Source organism: Cynocephalus volans, chromosome 7 (genome assembly GCF_027409185.1).
Source record: "Cynocephalus volans isolate mCynVol1 chromosome 7, mCynVol1.pri, whole genome shotgun sequence".
Classification (NCBI taxonomy): Eukaryota; Metazoa; Chordata; class Mammalia; order Dermoptera; family Cynocephalidae; genus Cynocephalus; species Cynocephalus volans.
In genome coordinates this window covers 92422202-92434744 of record NC_084466.1, presented here as the reverse complement: position 1 = coordinate 92434744, position 12543 = coordinate 92422202, and the positions used below count along the sequence as shown (strand labels likewise).

The window sequence follows — 12543 nt, the reverse complement described above, 5'->3', positions numbered from 1 at the left end:
ACCACCAAACGCGATCCTGCCTTTCTTTGAACACTGCCAGCGGTGGGCATCTCAGTACCTGCCGTGGGAGGCTGCTGAATTCAGTGACTTCTCTGACTCATGTTTTCCCATCTGGGTAAATAACGTTGGGTCACAAATAACAAATCTAGTACAAAACTAGTGCATCTTTCATCACATAAAGACAAAATTTCATATTTAATAATATAAATCCTTTGACTGATATCAAAATGTAAATTCTGTTGTCTATTCATAGGATAAAATGAAGAGCTATTAATAAGTCCTGGAGAGGAATTACCAAGCGGTTTCTTTAAACTGAAGCCTCCCCTAGGGGTGCTAAAACGATTCAAATAAAACCTCAGTTTTAATAAGAGAGAGCAGGATATACCTGTTCACTATGGGGGCATTCTTACTGAAAATATAGTCCTGTGAAACCCCTGGTCTTCTGCTACATAAGGTGTTTGCAGATGATATAAGAATTTTATGTATGTTGGCCTAAAAAATATAAAAAAGGTGGGAGGCATAGATGAGAGCAGGAGAGAGAGAGAGAGAGAGAGAGAGAGATGTAAGCTGTGTGAGGATTTGCCACCAGACGCCACTGAAAAAGAAAAGTCAAGGATGCTGAGGAGAAATGTCACCAGAACCAGGAGCGACCTAATGGGAGAAGTAAATGCAATGAATGTTACATATTTGATTAAGTGTATGCCCATGTGCACCCCCATTTGGTTCAAACGGTCCAATTTCATCTGCAAACCACACAGCAGTGAATACATATCTATTTACCTCTATTAAACCAATAGGATTATTTTTACTTGAAAGGTGTATTTGGTACATATTTTCTCTTGGGCCCTTGGAGATAACGTTAAATTGGTCCAGGCTATGTATGTGATGTTAATGTAAAATGCCACACATGTGACATATTTAGGAAGATAAAGAAAGAGACTGGGGTTTTCTTCCTCCCTATGTCAATAAATTATCCTCTAGGTGTTAAACCAAGTAGCATATGTTTTCAGTTCATGGAATTAGATGTGTAAGTTTCCTGGAGCAATATTCAAATACAGGAGCATAGGAATATGGGGAAAGTAACTAAAAAGAGTGATCTCTATCTTTGCTCAAGGAGTTGGTAGCTATATTGGCAAGATCAGTCTTTGAAGAGAAGCACAAAACACTAAATATGTCTCGGGTTTGAGATGAAGTCCAGGCAGTGCCGACAATGCTCTCACCTTCAGGTGAGGCTGTCCTTGGCCACAAGACATAGTTTTTCTAGCAAGACCGTCGTTCTGAGATCAACATGGAAATGAACATGAATATTCAGAAAAGAGGTGATGATGTAGACAGCGTGAATGTGTGTATGTGACTGTATTTATCCCTGGGTGTGTTTGTGTGTCTATAACTTTCTCCTTTATAAATGGGTTCTCTGGAACTATCACTCTTGTACTCTATGATTTTAGAAAATCTCTTTCCTCCCAGCATCCCCTTTCAATTTCTTTATCTATAAAATAAGGAGATGAACTAGACCAAGAGTGCAAACTATGGCTTGTGAAACAAATCCAGTCCACCACCTGTTTCTGCAAATAAAGTTTTGTTCAAACACTGTCACACTGTGGCTGTTTACGGCTGCTTTCAATCTACAACGGCAGAGTTTAGCAGTCACAACGCCTAAAATATTTACCATCTGGCCTTTTATAGAAAAGCTTACCAACCCTGACCTAGGCTATCTCTACTGATTTTTGGCTTATGATTCTGTAAGGTACCACCAAACTATACAAAATCCTATTGCATGTGTTCCTTGCCCTCTTTGTTTAAATATCACCTTATTCTTAGAAGGATTTAATTTGGCTTACAAGAATGTATGCAGCATGGAACCACATACATATAAGTTTCAAACAGGAGAGTGAAGAAATCAGGGCAAAGGGTAAACGAGACAAGAGATGAGGAGAGGAGGGAGGGAATGTGAACATGAGAGTACTTCAAAAATTCATGGAGAGATTTGTGCTTTCCATGAACTTTACTGAAGTACCCTCTTACATAGACTGCAAACCCAAGACGCTCCATATTTTCCGTGGGCCACAAACTTGGCACCAAGAAGCCACCACACAAAGGGAGACATCATCCTTTCTCCAATTCATGGTGATCACTGGATGTTCTCAGGAGGACCACACCAAAAAGCTATTTATGCACGAGGCTGTGCATAAGGCAGATAACATAAGACGTAATGAACAAAGTCCTCAACAACGCCCAAACAGCTGGGAGATGTCCTGACATTTACTACCGTATTGAAATTTCCCTCAGTGTGGGCCAATGCTCAATCCCAGAGTGGAATGTACCAGCAATTCTTCCGGTACATTCCAAATTTTCAGGAAAAAAAAAAGCATACATGCACTACTTTTATAATCAGAAAATAAATATTTCTTAATTAAAAAAAAAAAGTTAAAGGAAGCAGTAACCCTTGCTGTAGAATCCCTTGGCCATGTGCTCCAAGAGAAGGCTCTGTCCAGTCTTGCTGTTTCTGTGCAGCTAAGCCTGAGTGCCAGGGAGACAAGACAAAGACCTACAGCGTGGGGTCAAGGAATGGCTATCACTTTGATGCTGACACTCCAGGTGTTAAGTATAAAAAGCAGTGGTGATGGGCAATTATCATGTGTCACTTTTTAAATGGAGCTCCACGACTTTATATCTCCTTTATCAATATAGATCATTCCCACCCTGGATCTCTGTCACTCACTGCTATATGCCCAGTGCCTGGAACAGTGCCAGGTACAGGTAAGAAATAAGCACTTACTGAGTAAATGGTGTGCTTGTCTGAGAGATCCTACAGATAGTCTGAGGCTGTCTTGGTCAATCCTTCCCCAGCTGGGCCTTACCCCTAGTGTCCCAGCTTTGAGATCTTCCTTGTGACCATCAGACAGGTAAGAAGGAGGCCCAGACGTGGAGGCCAGTCTCTTGAGTATGCGTCAAGGAAAACAAATTAAAAATTGGAAAGGAAAACTCTGAACAGCCGGGCATCGAGTCTTGCTTCAGTCCCATTGTTGCAGGGATAAACATTTGGACAGCTCAAGCAAACACAGCTTTGGGATCTGAACAGCCAGAGCTGCTTTCTCCTGCGACTTCAGTGCGAAATCTGTTCTTTGTTCAGAGCAAGGACCTGCCGACTCCTGAAGGAGAGGCCTGTTCCACCTGGAACTCTGCGAGGTCTGCTCTCTGTGCAACAAGAAGAACCTGCTCTGCTCCGAGTGGCCCCAGCAGCCCAGGCAGGATTTTCTCCAAGGAGACCTTCAGAGAGCAGCTGGCACCTCGGGAAGTCCCAGGCAAGAAGGTCTGGGCAGACCATGCTTCTGCTTGCAAATGTTAAGACAATCAGGCGAGCAGCCTCAGAGCCTAATTGGCTCAGAGATGGTAATGTCAAAATGTCACAGCCAAAGTGACAGCTGGCAGTGGCTTAGAAAAGAAAAGGCATTATCTTCGACTGGGAAGTAACAACACAGATGGATCACTAGGGTGGGAGTCTGAAGGCCTGTGGGTACTAGCCTGGCTCTGTCACTCAAAGCTGCATATTTTTAGGCGAGCCATTGCCCTTCCTATGCCTTGATTTTCTCAGCTGTGAAATAGAGATGAATTCACAACTAAGACTGGTCTCCTCCTTTGTCATGAGCCCCTACAACATAAGAGCAATATAAGAGACATGGAGTAAATACAACAGAGTCCTTGCCCTTCAAACTGATCACAGCGTTCAGAGCGTAGCACACTGCCTGGCTCACCAGAGGCTGTCGGTAAAGTGATTGTTAGTAGTAGCATCAAGGTGGCCACTGGGTGCACCTGGCCTTATGAGTCCTCTTTCCACAATAACACCAACATCCACCTACCTGCTTCCACTACTTGGTGTTAATTCTGGCCTTGCCTCACCAGGACCACAGCAGAAACCCTCTCTCGGGCCATTGCTGGGCCAGTAGCTCACGCTCACTACCCTGACGTGTCCAGGACTTCCAAGCTCCTGCCTCACCCGTTTGGTCTCCACTTGTCCTCCGGCTGTCTCCGTGCAACAACCGATCATGATACCCCTCCCTCAAAACCTCCTCTACCTACAAAGTCAGCCCAAATTCTTTAGCTTGACCTTTAAAGACTGGACAAGCTGTCTCCAGCACCCCCTCCCAGGCTTCCTGGCTCTTGGATGCTTCTGTGCTCACAGTCTTGGGCTTGTTGGGTGACCTTCCCTGCCTCAGTGCTCCACACTGCTCCTCCTCTCCTGCTGCTCCCCCCGGGAGGATTTTCCTCTTCTTTGACTCTCAACATCCTAACTCTTATGTCAAAGCTCGACTCAAATGCCTTCTGTCTCGTTAGGCATTCTTCACAACTTCTGGTCCACTACGTGGTCCCTTTCTTGTTCTCAAGCTCGGGTACATTTTTATTTTTGATGTCTTCTCTTTCCACTTTAAGCATGTGCTCAGTTCATCTTTAATTGGAAGTTTCGGTTCAAAGGCTTTCCTCCCTATAAAGCCCTAGGAAGGTTTCTTTCATCCCCCTGCTTTCCCCCACGGCCCTCCCCACACCCTGTATCCATTGCTTGTACTCATATGCATTTACCCTCCATACACCCCCTCAACAGCTTCCATACATCATGCAATGAAATCAGGATCATTCCGTTTTCCACATAGCTGGAAGAAAAACCCTCAACCTAGAGTTGCTGCTCATTAACTTTTGGCTGATACTGATGAAGGTAATGAGAACTGTCTATGATGGCCACATGGAAGTGGCAAGTGTCACATCGGTGCACCAAACTGTCTGCTGCTCTTCACCCACCATCACCACCACATGCATGGAATGCACTGCCACCATTTGTCCACATGAATACCCAGACCCAGAATTCAACCTCTTTAAGTGTCCATCGCAGAATCCACTCATACACAAGCACGGAAGGGCAATGGTGACTTCACTGAAGTCAGGAGGGGAGACGGATGACAGTGGTTACACAGCACAGCCAACAGCAAGCCACAACCACGTCATTAGACATGGCCTCTCCTGGGTCACACAGGCCCCGATCATCCCACTTTCCGTCTTCTGCCATGTGGCAACTGACTTCACCAGTTTCTCTCTCCTCTTCCGAAACCCCAACTTTAGATTCCTCCTCTCTCTATTTTGCTGTCACCTGACACGGACCACGGCTTCACATCCAGTCTCCAGAAGACTCGGCTCACAGCAGACTTCTAGTGAACAGAGCCCTGTCCTCCTCGAGGGCTGTCTAGCAAGCGCCGTGGAAGGCTCTGGCACTGCACTCAGCATCTAACTCCTTCCCTCAAGCGGTTTGTGAGATATTTATCCCAAACATAACACTGAGCTCTCCCCAAGAAGAATTCTGATAAGTGAAATTCTCACCACCTCCCTCTGTCTACAATCACCTCCTCACGGAGTTTATGCCATGAACCGTCAAGGTAATAACATCTATTTTCCAGTGTCCCTGCCTGATCCTTGCTCTGCCCAGCTATCAGGATGTCCCTGTTCATCCTACCTATGAGCCAAATGACCCTTGACTGAGGGCGCACAATGAGAAGTCACCCAGAATATAACATCCTTCTCGGGGTACTTCTTACCCAGAGCAGACCCAAAAAAGCCAGTGAACAGAACTATCCCAGGGAGGAGGCCACAATGGCAGGAGCATGGGCCTGCCTAGGCTGACTGACTTGTCCCCATTTGCCCAGGACTTTCCCAGACTTTGCACTGAATAACCCATGTCCCGGGTACTCTTCAGTCCCAGGCAAACTCAGACCCACCATCCTTGCCAAAAATTAGGGGCTCAAAAGCCCAGCCAGTAAAGCCAAGCTCCCCACAAACAGATCAGAGATTAGCAGGAAATGCGGAGAGAAGGGGCAGGATGAGCCCTCACTGCAGGTGGGCCTGGGGGACAAGCTCATAAGAAAGAAGGGCACATGAGCAACACTCCAAGCATGGGGCTGGGCCACCTCAGGCGGCTGTTAGCGAGTCCCCATTGGCATGAGTGAGCATCCCCACCACGGACAGGGCTCGGCTCACCCAGCGCAGGACATCAGGACACTGCCCCAAGAGGGACTCTCTGATTGACTGCCAGAGGACAATGGTAACATCCCCAGAAGGCCGCCAAACACACACGCACACACACACACACACACACACACACACACACTCACACGCACACGCACGCACACACACACATGCATACACGCACACACTCACACACACATGCACGCACACACACACACGCACACACACACACACACACACATGCACGCACACACAGTCACACGCACGCATGCACACACACACAGTCACACACGCATGCACGCACACACATGCACACTCACACACAGTCACACGCACGCACACACACACACAGTCACACGCACGCATGCACACACACACAGTCACACACGCATGCACGCACACACATGCACACTCACACACACGCACAGTCACACGCACGCACACTCACACACACTCACGCACACACTCAGAGCTTCCTGGATCCCAGCATTTATCCACAGGTTTCTGGTATGTGTTTCCTTGACTCATTTCTCCTCTCCAAGGTGGTCAGCTGTGTGTGCGTGTGTGTACACCTGTCCTGCTGGCACATGCTCCCAACAGACCCTCTCTGCTCAGGATGCTGACCCACTCTCTGCAAACCCCTCCACAAACCACTGGCTTCGACGTGCACGTAGAACACAGCCTCTCCTCCAAGACCACGCAGGAGCACCCACTGCTCACCCCCACCTCCCAGGAGCCGGAGGCCTGGAGAAGACCCAGGCAAACATCACATCTCATCAACAAAGTGATTGTGGTCCAGACAGCAAGGCCTCCTTGTGGGAGGAGGGGCTGGGGACTCACCAGGACTCTGCCAGTCAGCGTCTGGGCGGATATCATCACCCCTGCCCAGTCCTTCACGGAGGTCATCCAGCCGACCTCTGCGGCCACCGCCTCCTCTTTTTCGTCCACTGGCTTGAGGGTGCCGTCAGCCTGGCTTGCACCATTGTTAATCTTCTGGGACTCCTGGCAACAGAGAAAACAAGAGTTGAGACATAGGGAACAACTAGACTTAAATAATACACCTACCCATAAAGAATCAAAGCCCAAAGGAGTCCCCAGCTGAGGTGGGGGCTGGCTTAAAGGTACAGGGGTAGGAGCGAAGGGTGGATTATGGCTTTGATTGTTTTTCAAAATCTCTTTTTAAAAAGAATCTTTATTTCCTCTCAAAATATCTTTATGAGAAAAAGAATGATATTATTCTCTTCCCATTGCAAAGAGAAAATCCCAAAGCTCAGGAGGGAAAGCCGCCTGTCCAGGGTCACGGAGCAGTTAGGAGGAGGGTATGGTAGGCACGCTATGACCTTGTCTGCCCAGCCTTCATGCCTCTCTCACAGCAGCATCCTCACTTTCCTTTAACGAAATTCCCATCTCCTCGTCTCAGTCTATGTGGTTCAAAAGACACTGATGGCACTGCATTGGCTCTAGCCATGGAGACTGGTCAATCAGTCCGTTCTATCTCCCTGGCAACAGCAGTTGGGCCACAGACGGTCACATGACCTGTGCCAACCCAATAATACTCAAACCTAGAACATTTCCTGGAAAGAACAGGAAAAGTAATCCTTCTCTGAGAATGAAGCCACCACACAGGAAAGGAGAAGTGATAGAACACTCACATCATCACTTGTCACCTGGATCCAGCTGTGCCTGAAATCCACACCAGACCTTTTCAGTTACAAGAGACAATGAGTTCCCCTTCATGGCTTAAAACGAACTTGAGAAAATAAGGCTGACCTCATCAGATAACTGAGCCCACAGGGGACCTGAACTGTACACCTCTGCACACTCTGTGCTCTCTGCCTGGAATACTCTTCTCCCACAGAGGCTTGTGGCTTGCTCCCTCACTTCCTTCAAGTCTTTGCTCAAATATCACCTTCTCAATAAAGTCTTCTCCAGCTACCCTTTTAACATCGCAACACTTTCCTTCCAACAGAATTTTCTGCTTTCTCTTTCTCCATAGCAATTAAAACCTCTAAAACACTCTATAATTCATTTATTTATTTCATTTACTCTCTGCCTCCTCCACTGCTCTAGCCCCAGTGCCTAATGGAGTGCCTGGCACATAGTGAGTTCGATAAACATGAATGAGTGACTAAAAAGGGTTATGAGTATCAATGCTTTATCAGCTACGGAGTCTGGGCTTAGGGTTGCCAGACAAAATACAGGGACACCCAGTTAAATGTGAACTTCAGATAAACAACATTTTTTTTAGTACAAGTATGTGCCCAAATACTGCACAGAACGTACTTGTACTAACAACTTATTCGTTATTTATCTAAAATGTAAATTCAATTGGACCCCTACTCAAATCCCCATTGAGATTGTTACTGTAGATGTTTAAAACGACATCAGCAAATTATGTTCATCATCTAAAGCCCTAGAATTAATTTTCAAAGCAAACCCACACCGGGGAGCATTGTGACTTGGAGTAAGAGGGAGAAACCAAAGGCAGAGGTGAAAACTTTGTCTGCAAGAGTAGGGGCTTGGCGGAGGACAAGGGGAGTGTGAGAGGCTGGTGGTGAGGGGGCATGGCATGAGTCACCCTCTGGGGACTTGGCCACAACAGGCAGGAAGGTGCTTCTGATGCCTGGCTCTCTCCCTCTGGCTGTGCCTGGCTCAGGGAAGCTGGGGAATAAAGAAGCAGTACCTGCAGTCCCAGATGCTGGTGTTTTATTTCTAAGTGCGTTGAGCCCCGTGGAGCTAGAATGATCCAAGAGGAGGCCTGGGAGGAGGAGGCTGCAGGGTGGGCATATTTGGGACACCCCCTGACATGTGTGGAAGCTGCTGCCCAAGCCTCCTGGGCCAGTCTCTGTGACTTGTCAGGACAAGCTGGTTCCTGAATCTCAGGCATGTGAGACTATGATCAGGAGGCGGTGGAGGCCCTGGTCCAGGGGCAGCCATAGTCACCAAAGTTGTAGATTCAGAGTGAAAATCTAGCTCTCCTGCTGCTGTGGGACCTCCCCTGTATGATGGGGACAATACTGCCTGCTCCACAGGCCTTGTCAGGACTAAACAGTACCCAATGGCACATAACACAGGTTCAGTCAATTAGTCCCGGGACTGCCCTTTTCTCCTCAAACTTGAGCGGGCATCAGAAGCACACCGGAGGGCTGTAAAATAGAGTGCTTGGCCCATGCCAGAACCTGCATTTCTCCAAGTTCCCAGGGAATGCCGATGCTGCTGGTTTGAGGGCCCTGCTTTGGGAACCACAGCTCCTGGCCATCCTGGCATGGTTTGGTGATCCCTGCCTTTGTCTGAAATGGGACACGGATCTTCAACTCCCAGCTAGTTTCTGGCCTCTTCTTTCACTCAGAGACAGGACCACCTGCTTCTTTCAGAACTGATCGATGGTGGAAGGGCTGGGGCAGAGCTGGGGCAGGAAGAAGGCCCTCACATCCAAGGCTTTTGTGTTTCCTTTGAGTACTGCCTCCCAGGGATATTTCTGAACTGGTCCCTGGCCACCACCTGGGGGCCTGGAGGGGCTAGCTCTCTGCTCCTCCACTCTGGGGACTCAGGCTCCACAGCCACCCTGCAGACCCTAAAGAGGAATCAGCATGAGAAAGGCTGGGAGACAGGGCGTCCCCTCTAGTCACAGTGGTTTTAATGCATCAATAATTAACAGCACAAGAAGTACATGGCAAATAATGCTATTTTGCCAGCCCTCTTACCTACTGTTTTACAAGGCATTCATTATTTTAGTTACTTTACAAAAGGCAAGGAAAAACACAGGCTAAAGGGAGATAATGTCCTTGTCATTTCTTGCTTACACTAGATGTTGGGAGCTTAGCACGTGTGAGAAGCATGACTGGGGAGACGCTGGAGGGACCGATCGGGGAGGCTTCAAACCCTGATGCCAGAGTCCCGGTTAGCCACAGATCCTCTGCCTGCAGGGAATGGACCCTCTCTCCACCTCTGACCTCACCCTGGCCAAAGCACCCCTCATCGGGAGCAGGTATCATCAATCCAACAAGCAGGTGGAGTTATCCCCATTTTACAGACAGGGTAAATGAGAGCAGGTGTATCTCAGAGGACGGCACAGAGCCTGAGAGCTCAGCTGGCAGCAGAGAGCCTACCAGGCTGCTCCACCACTTAGGTGCTGGCTACTGTGGGCATGTTCACTCGAGAGCCTCCTTCATGTACGACAGGGATGAGCACACCACCCGTTAGGATAGGGAGAGGCTTGGTTGAGGTAAGCAACACCAAGTGCTTGGCACGGAGCTTGGCACACAGTGGCTGCGGCTGCTGGTGGCCCTGGGAGGGACACTGGCCCAGAGTGAACCCTTCATAAATAATTACAGAATGGAGCACAAATGAGTGCAGATTCTAAGGCTGTTACCCTCCAAGCGGGCAATGGGCCACTAGGGGGTAAGGTGCTCTGACTTCTGGAGGGATTCCAGTAGGAGCTGTGTGACCCACCACATCCCAGGACACCTCCAGCTGGGCAGGTATTCCCACACAGGGTGGGCCCGAGACTAAGGGACCTCTTAGACCCCTTCTGACTCTAAGCTCCTTTCCTTTAACCTCCCGTTTTTGAGATGAGGAGACTGAGGACCAGAGAGAGGCTGTCTCCTGAGTCCCAGTATTCTATCCTTCTCCTGGACCCCAAGGACATGGCCTCAGAGGGAACGGCGCTGTCCAGCCATTTCCAAACCTCCCACTTCCCACTGCAGAAAAGGACCCAACCACTCCACAAGAGGACTTCTGAGTAGGGCAAGACAGGCGGCCCCTGGTGTCAGCCAGGAAATCAGTGCGTGTGAGCATGCGCGTGCATATAAGAGAGAGAAACCCTGCTAGCCGCAGGCTCTAGCTGCCCCAGCCACCAGACCTTCTGAAATGGAGAAAAAGACACCTTGGGGAAAGAGAGGAACATGAAGGGGGATTAGGGAAAAAAAGAGACTTAGAGTAGGCAAGGGGGTGGGAGGACAATCCCAGCATGCGGAGGTCTTGCTGGAGCCCTCCCTGCCCGCTGAGGCTCCCTGGGAAAGGGACCTTGCTTTGGAGGCCCTCTGCCCCTCTGCCTCCAACCATGCCCTCTCTGCATGAGTATCGTGTAGAGCAAGCCACCTCTGCCTGCCTCGGGACAACATCTAAGCTAGATGCTCAGACCAGAGGCGGGGGGGGGGGGGTCAAGTTAGGGGCCTGGGGACATTGGAAAACAAAGTGGCCAGCTGCCCCCTCCTACCCCGCCCACCAGACAGCCTCTCACAGGGCTGGGTCAGCCACAGGGCTTCGCCCATCTGTTAGGTTTGGGCATTTCCTCCTGAATCACAAGATCAAAGACCAAAGCTTGAAAAGGGACATTAGCAATTCCTTAGGATGCACCCACCCCCCAATCCCCCCCACTGTACAGGTGAGAAAACAGAGGGCCTGGAGGGGAAGCCACAAGTCCAGTGCCACCCAGCCCAGCCAGGCAACCACCCAGGCAAGATATAAACCCCCAGCTGGATCTATTTCTCTTATCTCTTGCTGCCTCCCCACAAGATGATTGCTCCAAATCTAGCCCAAGCAACTCAGTCGCGCCCAAGCAGTTCCCTCTGCTGCTCCATCCTGCAGCCTGGAGTTCAGGGTGTTCATAGGACTGGCAGAAGCCTCCGCCTGGCCTGGTACTAGGTTCAGGTGTGGGGGCCATGGCAGGGAGCAACCCCGTTTGTCTTCAAAGGGCCCAGATTTCCCCAGCAGTGAGAACCACCCTGGCCCAGAACAGGACAGCGAGCCCACTCTAATCCTAGGACCCCACAGTCCCTGACCCTCAGATCCAGGCTGTCTTTCTGCCTTTCGTCCTTCCTGTTGGATCCAGTATACTGGGATTTTCGGGTGTGTTGTACAGTAGGAAGAGCTCTGAGAATCAAAAAAGATCAAGTCCAAGTTCAGCTTTTCTGGGTGACTTCAACAAGTCCTTTCATTTCTTGAAGCCTCTGTGTTCTCTTCTGTAAACAGGGATAAGTCCTGCCTTGTCTACCCACCTGATTCTTGCAAGAACTCTAATCTACTAACATAGAGCACAGCCCTTTCTAAAAGCACCAACTGCTTTACAAAGGTGGGGGTGGGGAAGCACGGAGCGTTACTGTCCTCTGGTTCTGGCAGAAAGCAGTGCAACTCTGGAGAAAACCAGAGGCCTCACAGAACACACGGCTCACTCTCAGATCCCCACCCAGCTGTCCCTTGCAGAGCAGGGCCCTGATTATCTCCTCATGCCCCAATGGGATGTAGGATTGCCAAGTTCTGCCAGGTGGCCACCGCACTGGGCACACCCTCCCTGGGAGGTGCTAGCTGCCCCACACCTGCTCTAGCCTGCTCAGGTTCATTCACCCCCAGGCCTGCTCACACGGATGCCTGTCAGGCTGAGCCAGACGCCAAGGTCACTGCGGGCACCACACCTGCTGGGTGACTGACTGCATCAGGGCTGGGGAGCTGGCTGGGCCAGCCACAAGGGGATTCCAGAGCCCCCTCCCTGCTGCCTACTGAGAGCCAACCCTTGAAACTCTGAGACTGTCTTGG

At 49.6% G+C, this 12543-nt stretch overlaps 1 protein-coding gene across 9 annotated transcripts in view; it reads right to left on the bottom strand.

The window, feature by feature from the left end:
- KCNMA1 (potassium calcium-activated channel subfamily M alpha 1) overlaps nt 1–12543 on the bottom strand; it is a 701659-nt gene that overhangs the window by 497039 nt on the left and 192077 nt on the right. For all 9 annotated transcript variants that reach the window (XR_010024058.1, XM_063102675.1, XM_063102667.1 and 6 more), the window contains exon 2: nt 6850–7011. Coding sequence is in view for 8 of the 9 variants with exons in the window: in XM_063102675.1 (XP_062958745.1) it covers nt 6850–7011 (162 nt within the window). In the remaining variant the exon portion in view is untranslated. The remainder of the gene's footprint in view (nt 1–6849; nt 7012–12543) is intronic.